The sequence below is a fragment of the Toxotes jaculatrix genome, chromosome 9 (genome assembly GCF_017976425.1).
Source record: "Toxotes jaculatrix isolate fToxJac2 chromosome 9, fToxJac2.pri, whole genome shotgun sequence".
NCBI classification, from domain to species: domain Eukaryota; kingdom Metazoa; phylum Chordata; class Actinopteri; family Toxotidae; genus Toxotes; species Toxotes jaculatrix.
In genome coordinates, this window is record NC_054402.1 from 14,829,893 (window position 1) to 14,850,295 (window position 20,403).

Sequence of the window (20,403 nt, forward strand, 5' to 3'; positions counted from 1 at the left end):
TATGACGTTTTTTATGACTTTTGGAGGTCGAAAAAATTTTTGACTTTTTTTGTCCGATTTTGACGCCTTACTATACTATGACGTTTTTTTATGACTTTTGGAGGTCGAAAATTTTTTTGACTTTTTTTGTCCGATTTTGACGCCTTACTATACTATGACGTTTTTTATGACATTTTGAGGTCTAAAAAAATTTTGACTTTTTTTGTCCGATTTTGACGCCTTACTATACTATGACGTTTTTTATGACATTTTGAGGTCGAAAAAAATTTTGACTTTTTTTGCCCGAAAAAAACGCCTTACTATACTATGACGTTTTTTATGACATTTTGAGGTCGAAAAAAATTTGGACTTTTTTTGCCCGAAAAAAACGCCTTACTATACTATGACGTTTTTTATGACTTTTGGAGGTCGAAAAAAATTTTGACTTTTTTTGTCCGATTTTGACGCCTTACTATACTATGACGTTTTTTATGACATTTTGAGGTCGAAAAAAATTTTGACTTTTTTTGTCCGATTTTGACGCCTTACTATACTATGACGTTTTTTATGACATTTTGAGGTCGAAAAAAATTTTGACTTTTTTTGTCCGATTTTGACGCCTTACTATACTATGACGTTTTTTATGACATTTTGAGGTCGAAAAAAATTTTGACTTTTTTTGCCCGAAAAATACGCCTTACTATACTATGACGTTTTTTATGACATTTTGAGGTCGAAAAAAATTTTGACTTTTTTTGCTCGAAAAAAACGTCTTACTATACTATGACGTTTTTTATGACTTTTGGAGGTCGGAAAAATTTTGACTTTTTTTGCCCGAAAAAAACGCCTTACTATACTATGACGTTTTTTATGACTTTTGGAGGTTGAAAAAAATTTTGACTTTTTTTGTCCGATTTTGACGCCTTACTATACTATGACGATTTTTATGACATTTTGAGGTCGAAAAAAATTTTGACTTTTTTTGCCCAAAAAAAACGCCTTACTATACTATGACGTTTTTTATGACTTTTGGAGGTCGAAAAAAATTTTGACTTTTTTTGTCCGATTTTGACGCCTTACTATACTATGACGTTTTTTATGACATTTTGAGGTCGAAAAAAATTTTGACTTTTTTTGCCCGAAAAAAAACGCCTTACTATACTATGACGTTTTTTATGACATTTTGAGGTCAAAAAAAATTTTGAATTTTTTTGGCCGAAAAAAAAGCCTTACTATACTATGACGTTTTTTATGACTTTTGGAGGTCGAAAAAAATTTTGACTTTTTTTGTCCGATTTTGACGCCTTACTATACTATGACGTTTTTTATGACATTTTGAGGTCGAAAAAAATTTTGACTTTTTTTGTCCGATTTTGACGCCTTACTATACTATGACGATTTTTATGACATTTTGAGGTCGAAAAAAATTTGGACTTTTTTTGCCCAAAAAAAACGCCTTACTATACTATGACGTTTTTTATGACTTTTGGAGGTCGAAAAAAATTTTGACTTTTTTTGTCCGATTTTGACGCCTTACTATACTATGACGTTTTTTATGACATTTTGAGGTCGAAAAAAATTTTGACTTTTTTTGCCCGAAAAAAATGCCTTACTATACTATGACGTTTTTTATGACTTTTGGAGGTCGAAAAAAATTTTGACTTTTTTTGTCCGTTTTTGACGCCTTACTATACTATGACGTTTTTTATGACATTTTGAGGTCGAAAAAAATTTTGACTTTTTTTGCCCGAAAAAAACGCCCTACTATACTATGACGTTTTTTATGACTTTTGGAGGTCGAAAAAAATTTTGCCTTTTTTTGCCCGAAAAAAACGCCTTACTATACTATGACGTTTTTTATGACTTTTGGAGGTCGAAAAAATTTTTGACTTTTTTTGTCCGATTTTGACGCCTCACTATACTATGACGTTTTTTATGACATTTTGAGGTCGAAAAAAATTTTGACTTTTTTTGTCCGATTTTGACGCCTTACTATACTATGACGTTTTTTATGACATTTTGAGGTCGAAAAAAATTTTGACTTTTTTTGCTCGAAAAAAACGTCTTACTATACTATGACGTTTTTTATGACTTTTGGAGGTCGGAAAAATTTTGACTTTTTTTGCCCGAAAAAAACGCCTTACTATACTATGATGTTTTTTATGACTTTTGGAGGTCGAAAAAAATTTTGACTTTTTTTGTCCGATTTTGACGCCTTACTATACTATGACGATTTTTATGACATTTTGAGGTCGAAAAAAATTTGGACTTTTTTTGCCCAAAAAAAAACGCCTTACTATACTATGACGTTTTTTATGACTTTTGGAGGTCGAAAAAAATTTTGACTTTTTTTGTCCGATTTTGACGCCTTACTATACTATGACGTTTTTTATGACATTTTGAGGTCAAAAAAAATTTTGACATTTTTTGCCCGAAAAAAATGCCTTACTATACTATGACGTTTTTTATGACTTTTGGAGGTCGAAAAAAATTTTGACTTTTTTTGTCCGATTTTGATGCCTTACTATACTATGACGTTTTTTATGACATTTTGAGGTCGAAAAAATTTTTGACTTTTTTTGCTCGAAAAAAAACGCCTTACTATACTATGACGTTTTTTATGACATTTTGAGGTCGAAAAAAATTTGGACTTTTTTTGCCCGAAAAAAACGCCTTACTATACTATGAGATTTTTTATGACATTTTGAGGTCGAAAAAAATTTTGACTTTTTTTGCCCGAAAAAAACGCCTTGTTATACTATGACGTTTTTTATGACTTTTGGAGGTCGAAAAAAATTTTGACTTTTTTTGTCCGATTTTGACGCCTTACTATATACTATGACATTTTTATGACATTTTGAGGTCGAAAAAAATTTTGACTTTTTTTGCCCGAAAAAAACGCCTTACTATACTATGACGTTTTTTATGACATTTTGAGGTCGAAAAAAATTTTGACTTTTTTTGTCCGATTTTGACGCCTTACTATATACTATGACATTTTTATGACATTTTGAGGTCGAAAAAAATTTTGACTTTTTTTGCCCGAAAAAAACGCCTTACTATACTATGACGTTTTTTATGACATTTTGAGGTCGAAAAAAATTTTGACTTTTTTTGCTTGAAAAAAACGCCTTACTATACTATGACGTTTTTTGTGACATTTTGAGGTCGAAAAAAATTTTGACGCCTTACTATACTATGACGTTTTTTGTGACATTTTGAGGTCGAAAAAAATTTTGATTATTTTTGGCCGATTTTGACGCCTTACTATACTATGACGTTTTTTATGACATTTTGAGGCCAAAAAAAAAATTGACTTTTTTTTGCCGATTTTGAGCCTTACTATACTATGACCATTTTTATGACAGTTTGAGGCCTTACTAAAGTATGACTTTTTTTTGGCAAATTTTGACGTCATACCATACTATGACATTTTTATGACATTTCAGGGCCTTTCTAAAGTATGACTTTTTTAGCATATTTTGACGTCATACTATACTTTGACTTTTTTAAGACATTTTGAGGCCTTACTAAAGTAAGACTTTTTTTGGCATATTTTGACGTCATACTATTCTATGATGTTTTTTATGACATTTTGAGGCCTTACTAAAGTATGACTTTTTCTGGCATATTTTTACGTCATACTGCAGTTTGACGTTTTTTATTACATTTTGAGGCCTCACTAAAGTATGACTTTTTGGCATATTTTGACGTCATACTATACTATGACTTTTTTTTTAATGACTTTTTGAGGCCTTACTAAAGTATTACTTTTTTTGGCATATTTCTAAGTCTTACGGCCATATGTCATTTTTTATGACATTTTGAAGTCTTACTAAAATATGACTTTTTTTTGGCATATTTTGAAGCCTTACGGCCGTATGACATTTTTTTTTTTTTTTTTTTTTTTTGACATTTTTAGGTCTTACTAAAATAGGACTCTTGTGCATGGCTGCACTGGCTGCGACTCCTGGCAAGGACTGCGAGGGCCCGCCCATCGCTGCTTGCAGCTTTAATTTAAGTTTGGATCTTTATTTCATAAATACAAGGAGGACTCAAATAGACATTGAGTATTTTATTTTAAAGTAAGCATCAACCAATTGTCTTTTTTTCGGAGTTCGAAATGCTTTTGTTACATGCATAAATAAAACTTTGTATTCTCTGTATCAGGTCACTGATTTCATAAATGGAACACACTCTAGTTTTTTATACATAGCATACAGGTAAAAAAAAAAAAAACGATACATGCACTGTTGTCCTCATTTTAGTTGTCAAATGGTTTTGTGGCTCCAGGTGTTTTCTTTTCCACAGGAGACAGTCCAAGTGGCTCTTTGAGTATTTAAGGTTTCCGACCCCTGCTCTAGATCTTTTCCACATTTTCCATAGATTTACACGGATTGCAGTCGGAAGAATACATGCAACGACACAGCTTCGCTTGAGCTACGTAGCTCACTCTGTCGCAAAGCTGTCAGCTACATTTGTTTGAGCTACGTAGCTCACGCGAAGCTGTGTCGTTGCGTGCATTCTTCCGACTGTAATCCGTGTAAATCCATTTAAAATGTGGAAAAGATCTAGAGTGTGGCTCTGTTTTAGCAGCATCGATACTAACAGTGCACAATGCAAAATATGTATAGGCTTGATGGACACTACCAATTCTGAATTGGCAACAAGTTATCTCTGTATGCAAGCAATATCCACACCCTCAGAATGTACATTTTCTACTGCTGGGGAAACTATTAGCCTGGAGGGAGCTCGTCTGACACCTGAAAAAGCAGACATGCTGATTTTTCTAAAGAAGAATTGCTGGACTGGATTTCTTATATGCGGATTTCTTTTTATATGTGATATTTGTTTTGATCGTCTAAACTCTTTTTTTCTTTTTATATGACGTTATATGACCCAACATTTGTATTATCACCCTATACTTACCTATATGCTGCCTAAAAATTCAATTAAAATTTTTAATTATAAAAAAAAGAATTGCTGAGTGATATAATGGCATGCTGCAGTAAGCCTAATATACTGACTTGAAACTGTTAATTTTGCACTGAAAACTATTTGCACTGGGTCGTTGTGTTAGTTACATTTGTTGCTTTGTACTTTTTTCACTTTTTGAACGTTTTCCATGTATGAATGAAAAAGTGCAGAAAGTGAAAAATAAAACCAAAGTTTTTCAATGTGTAATGTAGATTAAAAAATTTGTTATTGGTAAAAGTATTGTTCAGAAATTGGTATCAAAGGCAGGGTATCGGTATCGAAAATTTTTGAACGATACCCAGTGGAGGATCTTCTGCTATTTGCTAATATGTTGTCTTAATTAAGTGATCATCCTCCTGAAATCACTCTTACAGGAACTAAAACTAACAAGAGTGTAGCCAGGGAAGGGGCTCTGCGCTGGCTAAATGCTAACATGCTCAATTATAGTTTGGCATACACCATTTAGAGACGTGCTCATCTGCTTTCTGTCATTATTTTACAGGTATTTGGTCTTCTTTATCAGATTTCATGACAATTCATCCAATAGTTGTAAACATATTTTTCAGTGTGGACCAAAACCTGTAGACTGACTGAAACTTACTCTACAGTCAGTAGAGTCAGTTGTTCTCTTTAGCAGTCCATCCTACATAGTTTCTTTAATTAGCATTATGTGATATACAGTATGAGATTCATTCAAACACAGAGCACTTGATAGGGTTGTAACTGTCATCGTACTAAAATGGTATCACTCTGTAACAATGGTTGAAAAGCAGCAGCTTAGAAAACATTTATGCAGCCTTGAAACTGAATCTATTTTTTTTAATGTGCCAGTGAAAGTCTAAATGTGGCACAAAGTGCTCTCCTCCTCCTCCAGAGGAAGAAACTTTGTTCTTATCCTCAACAGCAGGATGAGATGGGTCTCATCTCTCACCTCAGACTAAGCTCTCAGTCTGATGCCCAAAGCACTCATGTCTCCATCCCACATGTGAAAAAAAAAACAGCAGTAAAATGAGGCAACTAAAAATGGCTTCTCTCTGAGGAAAGCCTGTGTGACTCCAGTCTGACCCCACTGCCTCCTCTCTCCTCCTTCACTGCTGCAGAAAACACAATATTTAAGATGGCGAGGAGGCAAACTAATTCACTCCAGCTGGAGGCAATGTGTGTGTTTTCAAGCTCTTTTTCTTTCAGTCACAGTATATGCACATGCACATGCTCACCTACACACACTTGACTGACTACACTCTTTCTTTGACATGCTGTCTATACTTGTTGTGTCTCTCACATACAAACAAAGGACCTCCGTGGAAGCCATCTGGACAGCAGGTTGCCATTTCATCAATACTCATAATTCCCCTCTATTGTCCCTGGAATGCTAAGGTCAAAAAGCACAGTGATGTCAAAATAGTAGGCTATAGAGGTGGAGGCAGGGAAAAAGAGATGGTAACAAATGACTGAAAACACAAAAAAAGACAGACAGTAAGAAAGAGAGACGGTAAACTAATATGAAGATGAGCAGCAGGTTAACAGGTCAGTGTGTGAAATCGCAGGTCATTGTCAGTATGTGTGTTTGGGTCATTTTATGTATATAGAATAAGAAACAGAGAAACCAATACTTTCCTTTTCCTGTTGTGAATTAGAATTGGTCAGATTATTTTGGTCTGATTTTAATTCAAATTTAACTACAAATTCACTTTAGGTTTGGCAGTGGGATAACTCATTGATCTTCACTTCACGTGTTTATGCATCCGCTCACCTCAGGAAAGGGATGCAGGAGTGTGTAATGTCACAAATATAGTACATACATATTATTTGACCTCTGATAGCCAGTCATTTCCTTGTGCGTGTGTGCATACAGGTGAGGAGGCTTGTAATTATAGGTTGTGACTGAAGTAATGTAATGCAGAAAGAAACATGAAGACTGACACTACATCTATGAGCCTTGAGCGAGAGAGAGAGAGGGTGGAGGAGAAACGAACTGCAAAGAAATAGAAAGACAAAGTGAGAACGCAGTGGTCGACTAAAAGTCCTTGATTAAAAGATACGTTACCAGATGGAGAGACGAGATAGACGTGGAGAAAAGGAGCGAAAGATACAAAATAGCAGAGATAGCATAGAGGAAGAAAGAAAGGATGAATGCAAGATAAAACAGAAGTGAGGCGGAGACATTTAGCTGTTCAGGGGAGAGGAGAAAGGCAGGAGATTCAAGCCTCTCTCTCTCTCTCTCATAGACACACACACACAACATGTACATGCACACAGGGTTTAGCATTATGGTTGAAATCAATATATAAATATTACCATGAAAGTCTTTCTGACTTCAATATAAGTCATGATAAAATGGCAAAGTAATGCAAGATCAAATGTGAAATTAAATTTCTACTGAAATGTATTCCACTGTTAGGCTAAAAAGCTTTTGCTTTTTTGTTTTGTTTTGAATTATATTTTGCTTGAAAGGAATAACTGGGATGACAGAAGTTTGAAAGAGGATAACCCAATATGATCATGATATGAAATTCCACTGAATTCTTTTAAGTAATACTGATTAGTTGTCCAGCTCTATTGTTTTATATTATTGTTTCTTTCACCAACACCCTGCACAGAAATTGCTTTGTTGTTTTAATCTTTATTTGATCTTTGCATCCATGACCACATTGAGATTTGATTAAAATAAATGTATCACAATTTATTTATCTATTAATTCATATTACTTATCATACATACTATGCACGCTCTGCACGACAAACTTCGACTTTTGGCTTGGACTTGACTGGACTTGTGTTGAATGAGAAAGCAGCTTCACTGTCAGTGTACCAGTGTTTCTTTTTTTGGCACTTCTGAAGTATGAATGCGTATGTGTGTGTCTGTATATGGCAGGTATGTGTCAGATGGTTATTTGGATGTGTGCATCTCTGTCTGTCTCTGTGGAGCTTCAGCCTTCATCTTGAAGCTGTCCCAGTAGGCGGGGTCCTCCTCTGTCAGAGGTGAGGCCGAGGAGATGAGGTCGCTGAATGACAGCAGCGCAAATGTGGTGGGACGAGGAAGAGATGAAGGATGAGGCTGAGGGGGACACAAAAGAAAGTGTTTAGTTTTAGAAACAGACTGTAGTGTCTAATAGTGCTGCAATTAAATTATATTATTGAGTCTGTTTAGCCTTTAAAGTGACTGAAAATGGACAAATGTAAAATAAAATCTTGAGAAAAGCTCAAGCAACTGTCAAATGTTCAACATATAGACGTTATCTGTCCTTACTGAATCTGGTTTGTCTCCTGGGCTGAGTGCTACAGCAACATGATGGTCAGCATCCAGCAAGCTCTCCTGCAGAATCACATACACATACACACACACATAAAAGTCTGCACATCAGCCCATGCAAACACAGTATATGGCGTACCACACTAAATAGAAAAAAAATTAACCTTTAAGCTCATTCAAATTCAGAGCAAATACATACGATATGATGAAAGTCGCATACATGCATCCTTATCAGACGTTCAGTCACACATTAACCCAGCATGCGTCCACTCGTGTATAATCTCTTGAATATATGCATGTGAATATCTACGTGTTTGCATGATTTCTAATAAGAGCGAGTGAAGGTGCAGTCAGATAACCACTGCATTTACAGGTCACACATCGCTTCCCATGCAAAAATGGTGCTTGTGATACCCGGTAACCTCAAGCAGACGCATGTTCACTGAATAATATCACTGTAGAGGTTGCAGAAATAAATCCATTCTAGAGTATATGTGATTAATCCATGTGGCAAAAGCAGATTCCTATCCAATTTTACAGCTTTGTTTATGTGAATCTATGAAGATATTTTGTCTACTTTTGCCCTTATTTCAACATAAAACATGCTATGGTTGCATTTGTGTTTTGCATCCTATACTCACATTTTAAACAACACACACATTGTTCAGCATGCCCCCACCCACTGTTTGTCCTACAAACATCCATTCAAAGTTTTTTTTTTCCTGGAGGGAAGGATTATGTCAACTCTGCAACTTCTACTCCAAATACCAACGGCGTGCTTCTTTTTTGTTAAAATGGTGTATTTTGTCTTTGATGCTGCCAAAATACACTTGGAGGCCAAAGCTGAATGTGTACATGTGGGAGTAACAGGTGGTGGTGGTGGTTGTGGTGTGTGTGTGTGGTGGGGAGTTAGTGAGAGAAATATCACCAGGAACTGTATTTAATTTTTTTGTCATTTTGCTGATTATAAAGAGGAGAGTGTTGTTACAGTCCCTCAGCATCTGTGCCTAAAAGCCTGCGGGGGTGACATCATAAGAGGTCAGCAGGAAGTAATAAGTCTCATAGCTTCTCTCTGATCCAGCCAATCAGCACACACTGAGACAGAGGACATGAAGTCAAGAGCACTGCTGCTCATCTCATCTCTGTGGTAACACTCAGAGCTCTGCATCTATTTGTACGTAAGACAAATCAGTGAAATCGATTTGAGTTCATTTGACCTCTCGAGGTCACTGCAATCACTCACTGATCAGACATAATGATGTGTTGTTAAAGACATAGAGACACACTGAGGTGCGTTGGTGTCTTTCACCTGTTGAGCATCTAAAATGTGAAATTGTATATTATCCTTATATACATTCATATATTTTTTGACAAAACAACAGCATGAGCATGACTTAGGGCTCTAACTCAGAAAAATATCAGCAAATAGTTAAAAAAGCCAATCACAAACTCCCAGAGACCAAGGTGACATCTTCAAACATCTTGTTTTGTCCAACCAACCATCCAAAAGCTTGGAGGTGTGTCATTTATAATGACACAAAAAAACACAACCAGTCTAGCATCTGTGTATTAACTTGAAACTGGTGTGATGCCTGTTCATCTATCTGATGATGGCCATTTAAACTGAAATGTACTGTTAAATAAATACAAAATAAACCAGGGCTAAAATGAGACAATGTGGGTGAGTTTTTCAGTGTTATATATAAAAAAATCTGCTTTTCTCTCTGTTCCTCTTTGCTTCATTCATTCTTGAACAATCCTGCATGTCCTCATGTTTTGAACCCTTTACAAATCCAACAGACTATACAATATGTTGCTATTACTTCACTTTTACCCTTCTATAGTTAAAAAAAGACACACACATTACCATCTACCTGCGATCGATACAAGTGAGCTGTTATTCCCTGGTGTCAAAACACAGACACAAAAACAGCATTAGGCCTCCACGACCTCGAGAGGAGAGGAGAGTAGAGGAGAGAAGAGGAGAGGAGAGGAGATGTAATATCAGCCTTTTCAAACCAGTGGTAACCTTTTAGCACTCACTCATTAATCCCTCTGCCACTGAGCATGGAGAAAAGGAGTAAGAGGTGGAGGGGTATAGGAACAGAGAGGAAAAATACAGGGGGGAGAGAGGAGAGGAGGCAGGTACAGTAAAATGAAGGAACACGGCGAAGAGACGGAGATATTGGAGAAAACATCAAAGGGAGAAGTGGAGAGGAGGGGGAATGAAGGTGAGGAGAGAAGACAAGAAGAGCAGAAAAGAGGAGATGAAATAGGAAATAGAAGGGGAAAGGAGTGGCAATAGATGATTCTTCTGCTCTGACAGAGGGGTGCACTCCTCTAATCTCTTGTCACGGTGTTAGGAGGGCTGGAGGGCCACTTGAGAGCCCCCCATCGCAATCTCTTGTGTGGCTTTGTCTGTAGGACCACCTGTGATTCACTTTGCAGAAGCTTTGCAGGGCGCAGCCACGGGGGAACAGAGCACAGAGGACCCAGCAGCACCACTGCATTTAAGCTCATTGGTTTCCTAAAAGCTGCTTCTAAATGCTGCAATACATGTTACTTTACTACAAATTATGCCACAAAATGCTTTAATAATAGGAAGTAACTGATTAAAAATAATTTAAAAACTGCAAAACTGACAAAATGGTCTTACTACAACATCCAGTCAGTAGCTTTATTAGAGTGATTCTGATTGGACCACATGATTTTCCTAAGCAGATCGAGTTGCCCAGTTGTCATGGAAAAAAGTAGATGTTCAGATTTCCATTCCTCTAAGCACTTAAAGGACTTCTCGTTCATTCAGGCTTAAAAATTGAGACTGAAAATTCATTCTTGAGCATGAAAACAGTAGATGACAAAACAACCTGAAGGAGAAAATTCGTCCTTGCAATAAAAGTATCCCTCCTTCCACTAAAAAGAAACTATTTGTTCTGAATTTGTATTAAAAATCAGCATCTGGAAGAGTACAGAACCCGCTCTGAACACTGTTCAACAGTGAATACAGAATCCAAATTTAATATGTATGATGTGAATAAAGCCCAGTGCATCTTAAACAGGCTATGGCACAAGTGGAAAACACAGAAAATAAAATAGCTTGGCAGAATGCCTTTTGAATCTGGCACCTGATCAGCAGGAGAAAACACTGCAGACTGCTTCCAACACAGACATGTTGCTGTTTCTCTTTGGGAATTGTGCATGCCCATACTTTTTTCAAATGTGGTGACTAAACCATTGCATCCATCTTTAGTCTGTTTTCAATTTGTCCTTTGACAGACCATGAACAAGAAGACGGGTAGTTTACGTTCTCTTGTAGGCTACTCTTTGTACCTGTCTTACAACAGACTCACTTCAAATATCCAGTCCTCTTCTTCATCCTCATCTAGATGCATCTTCGTCTGGCGCAGTGCCTGGCCCTGTGTGAGTGGTTCAGAGGACAGGTGAAACTCTACCCTCTGCAGGTTGAAGCCCAGACCTGTGCCGATGGCTTTGATGAAGCTCTCCTTCAGGGCCTTGGTGTAAAGGGAGCAAAACTGATCAGTTACTACAACAAATCATCACAGGCACATAAAGAAAAATACGTCTAACACAGGTGAGAAGAACAGTCTGAGTGCTTATTTGTGTGTGTGTATGTGTGGCTCAGCAGCACAAAAACTTAAATCCACAACAGATGGGAATCTATGCACACATGTATAACAGTATGTGTATACAAAAGAGGGACTTTGTGTGTGTACGTGTGTGTGTCCAGCCAAAACCAACCCTGCTTGGCAGCCAATGAGCCACAATAACAGTATTACAAGGCTAATCGCTATGGCAACCGTCGAGCTCTGCCATTAGTCAACAGTGTGGTGATGATATCAGAGCTTGACGTCTCTGTGCCACCCTCTCAATCTCACATCTTTACTTAGCACCACCATAGCTATCGCTGTCCATCTGTGTGTGTGTGTGTGTGTGTGCAAGAAGGAAAGAAAATGAGAGAAAGAAGGAGAAAACAGAAAAATGGAAAAGAAAGACAGCAGTACCATGTGTCTGCGAGGATGAAATGCAGAGATAGAGGACGAGAGAATGTGAAGAAAAGACAGACATGGAGGAAAATGCGACTTGAGAAGAATTCACAAATTTATGTACAAAACGTACATAGGTGTGTATGTGTCTCAAAGGACACTGGCAATGTTATTTTCTCCCTACGTTTGATTTTCACACAAAAAAAAGAAAAAAAAAAAAAAAACAGCCCGTGGGGCCCAGCAGCAAAGCAATGTGACGACAAGGAAGTATGGTTGCTGTGGTTACCCAGTGGCGGTAGAACGCGGCGAGCTGCTGGTGCTCTGCGCCAGCTGATTGGATGACACTCCACTCATACACTGTAAACTGACGAGTCATGATGCGGAAAAACTCCGGCACAGAGCTGCTACCTGGAGGGGAAGAAAGAGGAAGGGAGGGAAGGCAGAAAAGAGAAAGAGGAAAGAGACAGGAGGAAGGGAAAGTCGGAAAATGAAGGGAAAACAACATGAAGTAAGAGGAAGATGGAGGAAAGTGTTAGATGCAAAACAGAAGTGTAATATTATTCAAAATAAGTTTTGAGATTAGTGTGGCCTGGACTGGTGCCTTTCTGAGAAATGTCTCATAACATACACACGCTCACACACACAACCACACACGCACAGAGAAATCTAAACAATTGCACACAAGCAGCTTGGCTTACACCTATTTCACCCACAAGACAACAGTGACTCATTGTGGTTGAGCTGGGAAATACACAAGCAACAAAACATCTGCGCTCCACTTCAGACAGGCTGACTCCACTAATGATTACAGCTAACAGATTGGTATGTTATGGGTTAATTAGCCTTAGTGTGATGTGGTTGAAATCAACAGCTGACAATGACTGTTGTAGTTTGATCTTCATGCTTTTGCCATGATCCTGACAGAAGCATCACAATTTGATTAATTTGTGGCTTGAACACACCAGCAGAGATCAAGTCAAAGCTCGCTGAAGACTAGAAACAGCCACTTAGAACTAAAGCTTGTTGTTAAGATTGATGTCTCTCCACTGTTGTTTTCAGTGTGTGTGTGTGCTTTTTGTGCCCCAAAGTCAAGCTATTTCCTATGTTTAATGCCAAAATTGTTCAGGTTGTTTTTTGCACAGATTACTGAGATGGGAAGTAATTTCAAAGAAGAGTGTGCCTGAAGAGAAAAACAATAGATTTACAATGAAAGGCCTCTTCAGCTTGCTGTGTTGTTTGTGAGCCTTTTCATTCAACTCTAAGGAGGAAATTCACACTTGGTCAAAAACTACAAAAGTGCAGCTATTTTTTTTAATCTTTTATTAATGATTGATATTATTAGTGCTGCTTTAAGTGTTAACTTCAGCATTTACCTGGCATGGTGGTCTTCATGATATCCACTCCCACCTGCACACCCTGCTCTGCAGCAAGCACAGCATAGTCCCCCTGGTGGGAGATGTTGAAACTCCAGGCCTGACCTGAATCTGAACTGACCTGGTTTCAGACAGCAACAAGGGAGATCAGAGATATTGAAACATTAAATACTTTCAATTATATGACCAAAAAAACCCAAAACCTACTAACTACAAAATGAAATATATAGAACTAAGTCAAACAGACTAGAAACACATGTGGTGCAACACAGCATGTGTCATTTATTTACCATTTATTATCTGTTTATACAACAGCCCTCACTTATGGGTGCCCACAGGACATAAAGAAACACAATAACAAACACTTACATCTGCTTACAACCACATCACAGTGTGTTAAAAGTATATGCTTATGAAGGCAAAGGCAGAGTATCAGTGAAGAGACAGCACAACAAAGTGAGGTCAACCGTTAAAATTTAAGACTGATATGTTTTCTGCAAACACTGTACAAGAAGAAGAAGTATGATGAACCTTCAGCGGTGCTGCCAGGTAAGGTTTCCCTCTGGGAGATCGCTCCAGTCTGATCTCTGACCATGGGACCCCCATCCTCTCACAGACAAACCTCCTGAGCAACAACCTGCCAGCCTGACAGACAGATAGACGATGTATTACTCACGGATATCTTGCTGTGGCGAGAGGGGAAGGTGACAGAAAGTTAACATTCGGACTCACCATGGCTGATTTCGCATCTTTGGCAAACACAAACTGTCCGATTCTGTCTTTTTCCTCTCTCTGGATGCAACGAGCAGCGAAAAGCCAGTCGCATCTGCTCGGTGTCCACGACCCACAGCGAAAAGCCCACCGGACAGAACCCATGTCCTCACCTCTGTCCCACCCTGTCATCTGGACTCCGCCACAACTTCAGGCTGTTCATAGACTCTTGGTGAGCTAACATTAGCATCTCGCGTTAGCATGTAGGGGTTTGACCGACAACAGAACAGTGGAAATGTTCTGTCTCAGACATTCAGGGTTTCACAAGGAAGCGCCACAGCTGCGATTGAATGAAAGATGTTCATAACACTATTCTAAACAGTTTACATTTTGAATGTAATACCGGAACACGCTCCAAAAAAGAGTCCGGCGAGAGTCAATATCGTCATAAGTGGGCGCGGTGGAGGATTGACCAATGGGAGCCATCTACTAACGTTACCTTCAAATGCTCTCAGGAATATTGTAAACACCAACAAGCTGCGTTAAAGTAGTGAGAACTGCCGGCACTGCAGTGCAGCGTTCACATGGCTGAGATGTGACATTTGAGAGGAAAATGTTACAAGATATCAATTAACGAACAATTCTTGTATAAGTGTACCCCATTTCCTCTATAACGGAATGGAAAAATTAGCGATGTACTGTTTTTTTTGACTAACGTCTCAATCGCCTTTCATAATTTGAACCTCAGCATTCTCATTCTCCGAGGTATCCATGAAAGCAGCATATAAATTTCATTTCTCCGATGTTGTTTTGATAGCGGTACTGTGAGCTCAAGGTGAGTTGTCTTCACACTATATCACAAATAATGTTTCACTGGTGGTGGTGGAGGGTTAGGCAATACACAAGACAGCGTTACATGTCTTATCGTGGTGATGAAAATATTTTGGGCTCGTCTGGTTACAAAAATAAGAATCTCGTAGCCCAGTACACCTCGAAAAAAACAACGTTATTTTAATTATAAATATTTGGGAGATACACGAGGACATAAGCACAGACTGCATATATAGGCATTTTGTTTACATGTAAGCTGACAGAAGAAACGTACATGCCAAATATACTTGCATAAAATGTCTCACTGTTCACTGAATATGTCTAGTATTTTATTTTAATAAAATATATCCATTACACATCGTTGAATGTTTGGTTGCAGTAATCAAATAGGAGAGGTAATTCTGTTTATTGACGAATTTTTTAGTTAGGGATCCCTCACTCAAAAATGAATGAGAGAATAAAAACATGTTTCCCCTTTACTGCGACCCCTTTGAAAAGCATCTGTATGGCACCAGTGATCTAATATAAAATTAGTTTCCACCTTATCTAAAACGAACCTCACGACAAGATTTTGAATGCAAAAGAAAGTGAGACAGGAACATATATTACCCTTAATATCATTTGTGATGTGCTTTATTTACTTTATATTGGCCTTCTGTTTCTCTGTGTTGTAATTCGGCTGCTGCTTCTGCTGTCAATGTCAGCATTTGTGGTTTCTCCCTTTTTTCATATTAAAGCTTTTCAGTGTTCTGAATCTTAACAACCAGGAAGACTACACAATCACTTTATCATATGATGCTTCTTTGCTTGTGTAAGCACACCTGGTAACAGTCCAGTCCAGAAAATAAAAGTGGAAAACCCAGAAAATCTTTGATCAGAAGTGCTCTGTGGCCTTAGCTACATCAGATCAGGGCCTCATCAAGGCAAGAACCCTTCACTCAGACTGGGAGAAAAAGACAGCTTTTGATGATGTACTCTTCCAGCCTACCTGGTGTAACCTGTGCAGCTGCCCACACTTCTTTAAACTAGATATTTCCATGACTCTAAGTCTCACATGTTGTTACACAGTGCCTACCTCTAGTGTAACAGCTGGGATTCGTCTCCCAGGTGGGACAACTTCACTGGAACTGCTGGAGCCACAGAGGAATTCCTCCCTGAAGAAAACTCTTGTGCTTTTTAAGGGAAGCTATACTGCTAGACATGGACTGACCTTAACAACAGACATCCACACTTCTCTCCATCTGAGGGCTGTCACCCCTTTACTCTGACCTGTGCCCTGTTTCTCTTTGTAGCTCTGTTTTTATTGTCCCTTCCTCTTCTGATACCTTCCTCCTCCTTTATTTTCTATTTCCCCCTCCATACCTACACCTCTCTCCTCCCCTTGTCCTTCTTTCTTATTTTTCCTCAGTTATCTCTCCTCTTTCTGTTTTTCTCTCTCTGTATTTCTGGGGTTTCTGTCCCCTCCTTGCTGCCAAGCTGGATTTCCTGCAGGTGAAACATCTGAAAAGGAAGAGGAAGAGCAACTACAGTGTGCGAGAAACACAGACGCTCATCAGGGAGATCCACAAGAGGAGGGATGTGTTGTTCTCCAGACAGCAGGTGCTGCTCTTCTCTGATCATTTTTGGTGAACTCTGTCATCTGAAGCATTGAACAGATCAGCAACAGCATAGACCAATTAGCTAACTCTCCCGTCCTTTCTAATTAGCAGCTTTCTTCCCTTCTGTACCTTTTTGTAACCTCAAAGGTAAATGTGCAAATTAAGTTTTTTAAACCAGCTGTTTAATGTAAGCCTCAGTGAGTGTACTCACTCATTATTAACGAAAAAACTACACTCATGTTTTTTTCAAATTTATAATATATACAGTACATCACAGAATTGCCTGAGGGGAGTCAGAGAAAGAGTAAAGCTGGATAGATCAGTCACCCAGGTTGATTTACTGGTTGATATTAGTAGATACTCTGGTATAAACATATAAGTCGGCCTGCAAATCACACACCATGGTCCCAGTTCTTCTAAAAAAAACTTCTAAAAGGAATACTTGTCAAACATGTTAATAATTTATGTTTAAAAATGCTGTATTGATTGATATATAATTAGCAGACTGCTTTAAAAATCCAGCATTGGTTGGGCAGTTTTGTGTTATAGACTAAGCAACTTTGTAATGTTTTATGGGAAACTAGCATTTCCACTATTTTGACAGGAGCCTGCATTGCTCACTCTGTTCTACAGTCCCACAAGTACTTCTTCATTTATCACAACACTACACTGCCGTCAAAACTCCTTGTTAGGGTTGTTAGAACAAAACAATCTAATTGTTTGTTCTTGTTCTTCTTCTCTTCTGTGTGTCTGAACAGAACACAGCCATTAATGAGCTGAAGAGACAGGCATGGGAGGAAGTGGCGCGAGGTGTCAATTCACTGGGGGAGGGCGAGCTACGAACTGCTGCTGAGGTGTGTTCAAATCACTTTTTTCATCTTTTAGTCTTTATTTCTTAGTGTTCCTACAGAAAAATAAAAAAAACTCACCCCCTCTGATCTCTTAACTGCCGGTTCTGTAACTTTCTCGTCTCCTCTACAGGTGAAGCGACGTTACCTGGACTGGCGCGCACTGATGAAGAGGAAACAGCTTCAGGCTGAGCTCTCTCTCTCCTCCTCCTCGTCCTCATCTTTGGCCCTGAAGACGGAGTACGATCAGTCCTCCCCTGAGCATGAGGCAGCCTCTCTGGGATCTGGGTGCGACCAGCTGCTTGACCTCTCAGGCCTCCCAAAAGATTGTCACTGCGACTGGCCGGAGCTGGCGGCTCTCGGCGAGCCGAGTGGTCAAGCCATGATGGCACCCCCGGGCATGAAGATGGAGGACGACGTCAGTGAATACAGAGTAAGGAAGACAACTACATCATCCTATAGTGTCTGTATGTGTACAATCACAATACAAGATAAAAACTTATTCCACAGATTCCCTTAATAGTGGATATATTCTGATTAAACCTTAGAGTCTGTTTAATAAATTTTCATGTCAGTGAGGACAAAATGATTTTCTCAACCATCTTCATGCTTTGTGATACAGAGCTCATGATAAAGCCACTCCTGTAATGAGAAGACAAGCACCCTAAATTGACATGCAAGTATTTGCTAATGTGTTAATTAACTTAATGAATATCCTCATCAGCAAAGGTAGTTATGTTTAATATATCACAGTGATTATACGTCATGTTATGTCGCCTGAGTGGCTCTTGTTAATCTGGTCTTTTGATTGGGCTCGCGTAGGTTCGCAAGGTAGAGCTCAAATTAAATTAAGGATGTGTTAATTAATCAATTGGGATTTCATTTAAACTCAACATTTTTTTTGAGTGCATCAAGATTTGTTCACAGTTATCTTGACTGTCTGACTTTCTTTTGCTATTTGGCCTCTTAATACTATCTTTCACAATAATTCCTTAAAAAAATCTTCCACTTTATTTCTTAACAGTGTTATTAAAGTGAATTAAAGCATACCTTAATAATAATAAGCTAAACTTTATTAAAGACGATAAACGATTATCGAAGATAAACAAGCTGGAAGCTGCAGAAGCATACATATTCTGACTTTTAGTCTCTTGTATGTGTTAAGCCTACATTTCCCATAATACATCTTGATCACATTTTTCTTCAGGGGTATTTTCTGAGACTTTGGAAAGCTCGCTCCAGAACCACATTACACAGCTGTTTTCACAAGCTGACTAACAGCACTTCTTATGACAAGTGAGCTGAACTTTACATGCAAAATCGGTGGCGTCTCCCTTTAATGATGTCACTCTCTCCCTCCAGCTGGATGGTGATGGTGATGTGGGAGACGGAGAAGGAGAACTAGATGAAGATGATATTCCCTCCCTCCTCAGTGACATTGAGTCACGTGCCGAGGGGAGTGTTGGCGATGTTTATTCTCACAACAACTCGGGCCTGCACAACTCCTCCAAGGCTCCGACCTCCACCACCAGCAGAGACCTGCCGCTGGTTGATGGCCCGATGGGGACGCCGCCTCATGCTCTGGGAGGACTCACCAATCATGAAAACATGGGTGCAGGGTTTCTGGTTGCTGTAGAGAAACAGCGACTGGAGCTGGAAAAACAACGCCTGGCGGTGGAAACTGAGCGCCTGGCAGTGGAGAAAGAGCGGCTGGTGGTGGAGAAGGAGCGTCTTCGTCAGATGGAGGTAGAGAAGGAGCGACTGCTGCTGGAGAGAGAGAGGTTACAGGTGGAGAGGGAGAGGCTGAGGCTTTTGCTCCTCAGCCAATCAGAGCACGTCGATTCCTCGTTTAACCTGCCACCACAACAAGGCCCGCCTTCGTCCTCCACGCCTTCTTTATCCTGTTCTTATGATGGACAGAGGGAGAGAGAGAAGGAGGGTAAAGGGTGGATGTCAGTGGTGGATCTGGAGACGGAGAGGCTAAAACTGGAGAAGGAGAGACTGCAGCTGGAAAAAGAGAGACTGCAGTTCTTCAAATTTGAGGCCGGCAGACTGCAGATTGAGAGAGAACGCCTCCAGGTGGAGAAAGAAAGAATGCAGCTGCATAAAGATCATCAGAGCCACTGAGAAAAAGACTGATAAAAGAGACTGATAAGCGAGAGAAAGTGATGAATAAATTAGATTTTCACCAGCCTCTGCTGTGTTTTTAATACCGGAAAGAACACAGCATGTGTGCATCAGAAACTTCCCTAATCAACCCTAATTTCATACACACCCATATCTTTAAAGACAGTGTGAGCCACTTAAAGGATCACTACTGATGAGAATTTGGCCAAGGAGAAGACAGAGATGGAGGGCTGGCATATTCAAGACCATCATGATAAAGCAGTGCCTTATAATGTCTTCATTACACTGGGTGACAGGACAGAAAAGGTGCCATGATAATAAATGTCTGGATTTGTTAGGCACACAGAGCTGGTTATTAGATGAACATATAACGTATGTTTGAGCAGATGTTCAGTGCTGCATCCAAATATACACAAAATGTGCAGAACATTAAATGCTTGCATATTAATGCAACATGTTCTTACTACTGTGGAAAAGTTTTATAATGGTGCATTTGACAAAATGGGATCAAGATGTGTTTCTTTACATTAATGCATCAATTTTGTGCCACTTAATCCACTGCATGGGTGCTTGCCTATATAATTTAATACTTAGAAATCACAACTGTTACTTGTAGAGAGAGATTTTTATACTATTTATGTTTTGCTGTCAAGTGTTTGTGTTAAAATATATCGTTTACATGGAAATAGTTGTGGCTCTGTAT

General features: G+C 38.8%; 2 protein-coding genes across 2 annotated transcripts; one reads left to right on the forward strand and one right to left on the reverse strand.

Annotated features, from left to right (window-relative positions):
* Positions 1-7,352: 7,352 nt before the first annotated feature.
* On the reverse strand, positions 7,353-14,735 carry aasdhppt (aminoadipate-semialdehyde dehydrogenase-phosphopantetheinyl transferase). Its single transcript, XM_041046567.1, has 7 exons — positions 14,318-14,735; positions 14,117-14,230; positions 13,586-13,706; positions 12,499-12,620; positions 11,559-11,720; positions 8,206-8,271; positions 7,353-8,013 (listed from the first exon to the last, which is right to left on the reverse strand). Exons 1-7 carry the CDS (start codon positions 14,486-14,488, stop codon positions 7,846-7,848), a joined length of 924 nt encoding a protein of 307 aa, XP_040902501.1. The 5' UTR covers positions 14,489-14,735; the 3' UTR covers positions 7,353-7,845.
* A 1,429-nt stretch (positions 14,736-16,164) lies between these two features.
* Positions 16,165-19,934, forward strand: msantd4 (Myb/SANT-like DNA-binding domain containing 4 with coiled-coils). Its single transcript, XM_041046597.1, has 5 exons — positions 16,165-16,234; positions 16,374-16,726; positions 17,484-17,579; positions 17,707-18,006; positions 18,936-19,934. Exons 1-5 carry the CDS (start codon positions 16,165-16,167, stop codon positions 19,698-19,700), a joined length of 1,584 nt encoding a protein of 527 aa, XP_040902531.1. The 3' UTR covers positions 19,701-19,934.
* The last annotated feature ends 469 nt before the right edge of the window (positions 19,935-20,403 follow it).

What these genes read in the sequence shown, in the direction of transcription:
- aasdhppt (XM_041046567.1), bottom strand. Translation starts at nt 14,488, where the DNA reads ATGACAGGGTGGGACAGAGGTGAGGACATGGGTTCTGTCCGGTGGGCT. An exon ending in CCGCGTTCTACCGCCACTGG is followed by an intron (nt 11,721 to 12,498) that starts GTAACCACAGCA and finishes CTTTACACCAAG; the next exon opens with GCCCTGAAGGAGAGCTTCAT. An exon ending in AAGAGGACTGGATATTTGAA is followed by an intron (nt 8,272 to 11,558) that starts GTGAGTCTGTTG and finishes GTGATTCTGCAG; the next exon opens with GAGAGCTTGCTGGATGCTGA.
- msantd4 (XM_041046597.1), top strand. Translation starts at nt 16,165, where the DNA reads ATGACTCTAAGTCTCACATGTTGTTACACAGTGCCTACCTCTAGTGTA. An exon ending in AGCTGGGATTCGTCTCCCAG is followed by an intron (nt 16,235 to 16,373) that starts GTGGGACAACTT and finishes TCTCCATCTGAG; the next exon opens with GGCTGTCACCCCTTTACTCT. An exon ending in TGTTGTTCTCCAGACAGCAG is followed by an intron (nt 16,727 to 17,483) that starts GTGCTGCTCTTC and finishes GTGTCTGAACAG; the next exon opens with AACACAGCCATTAATGAGCT.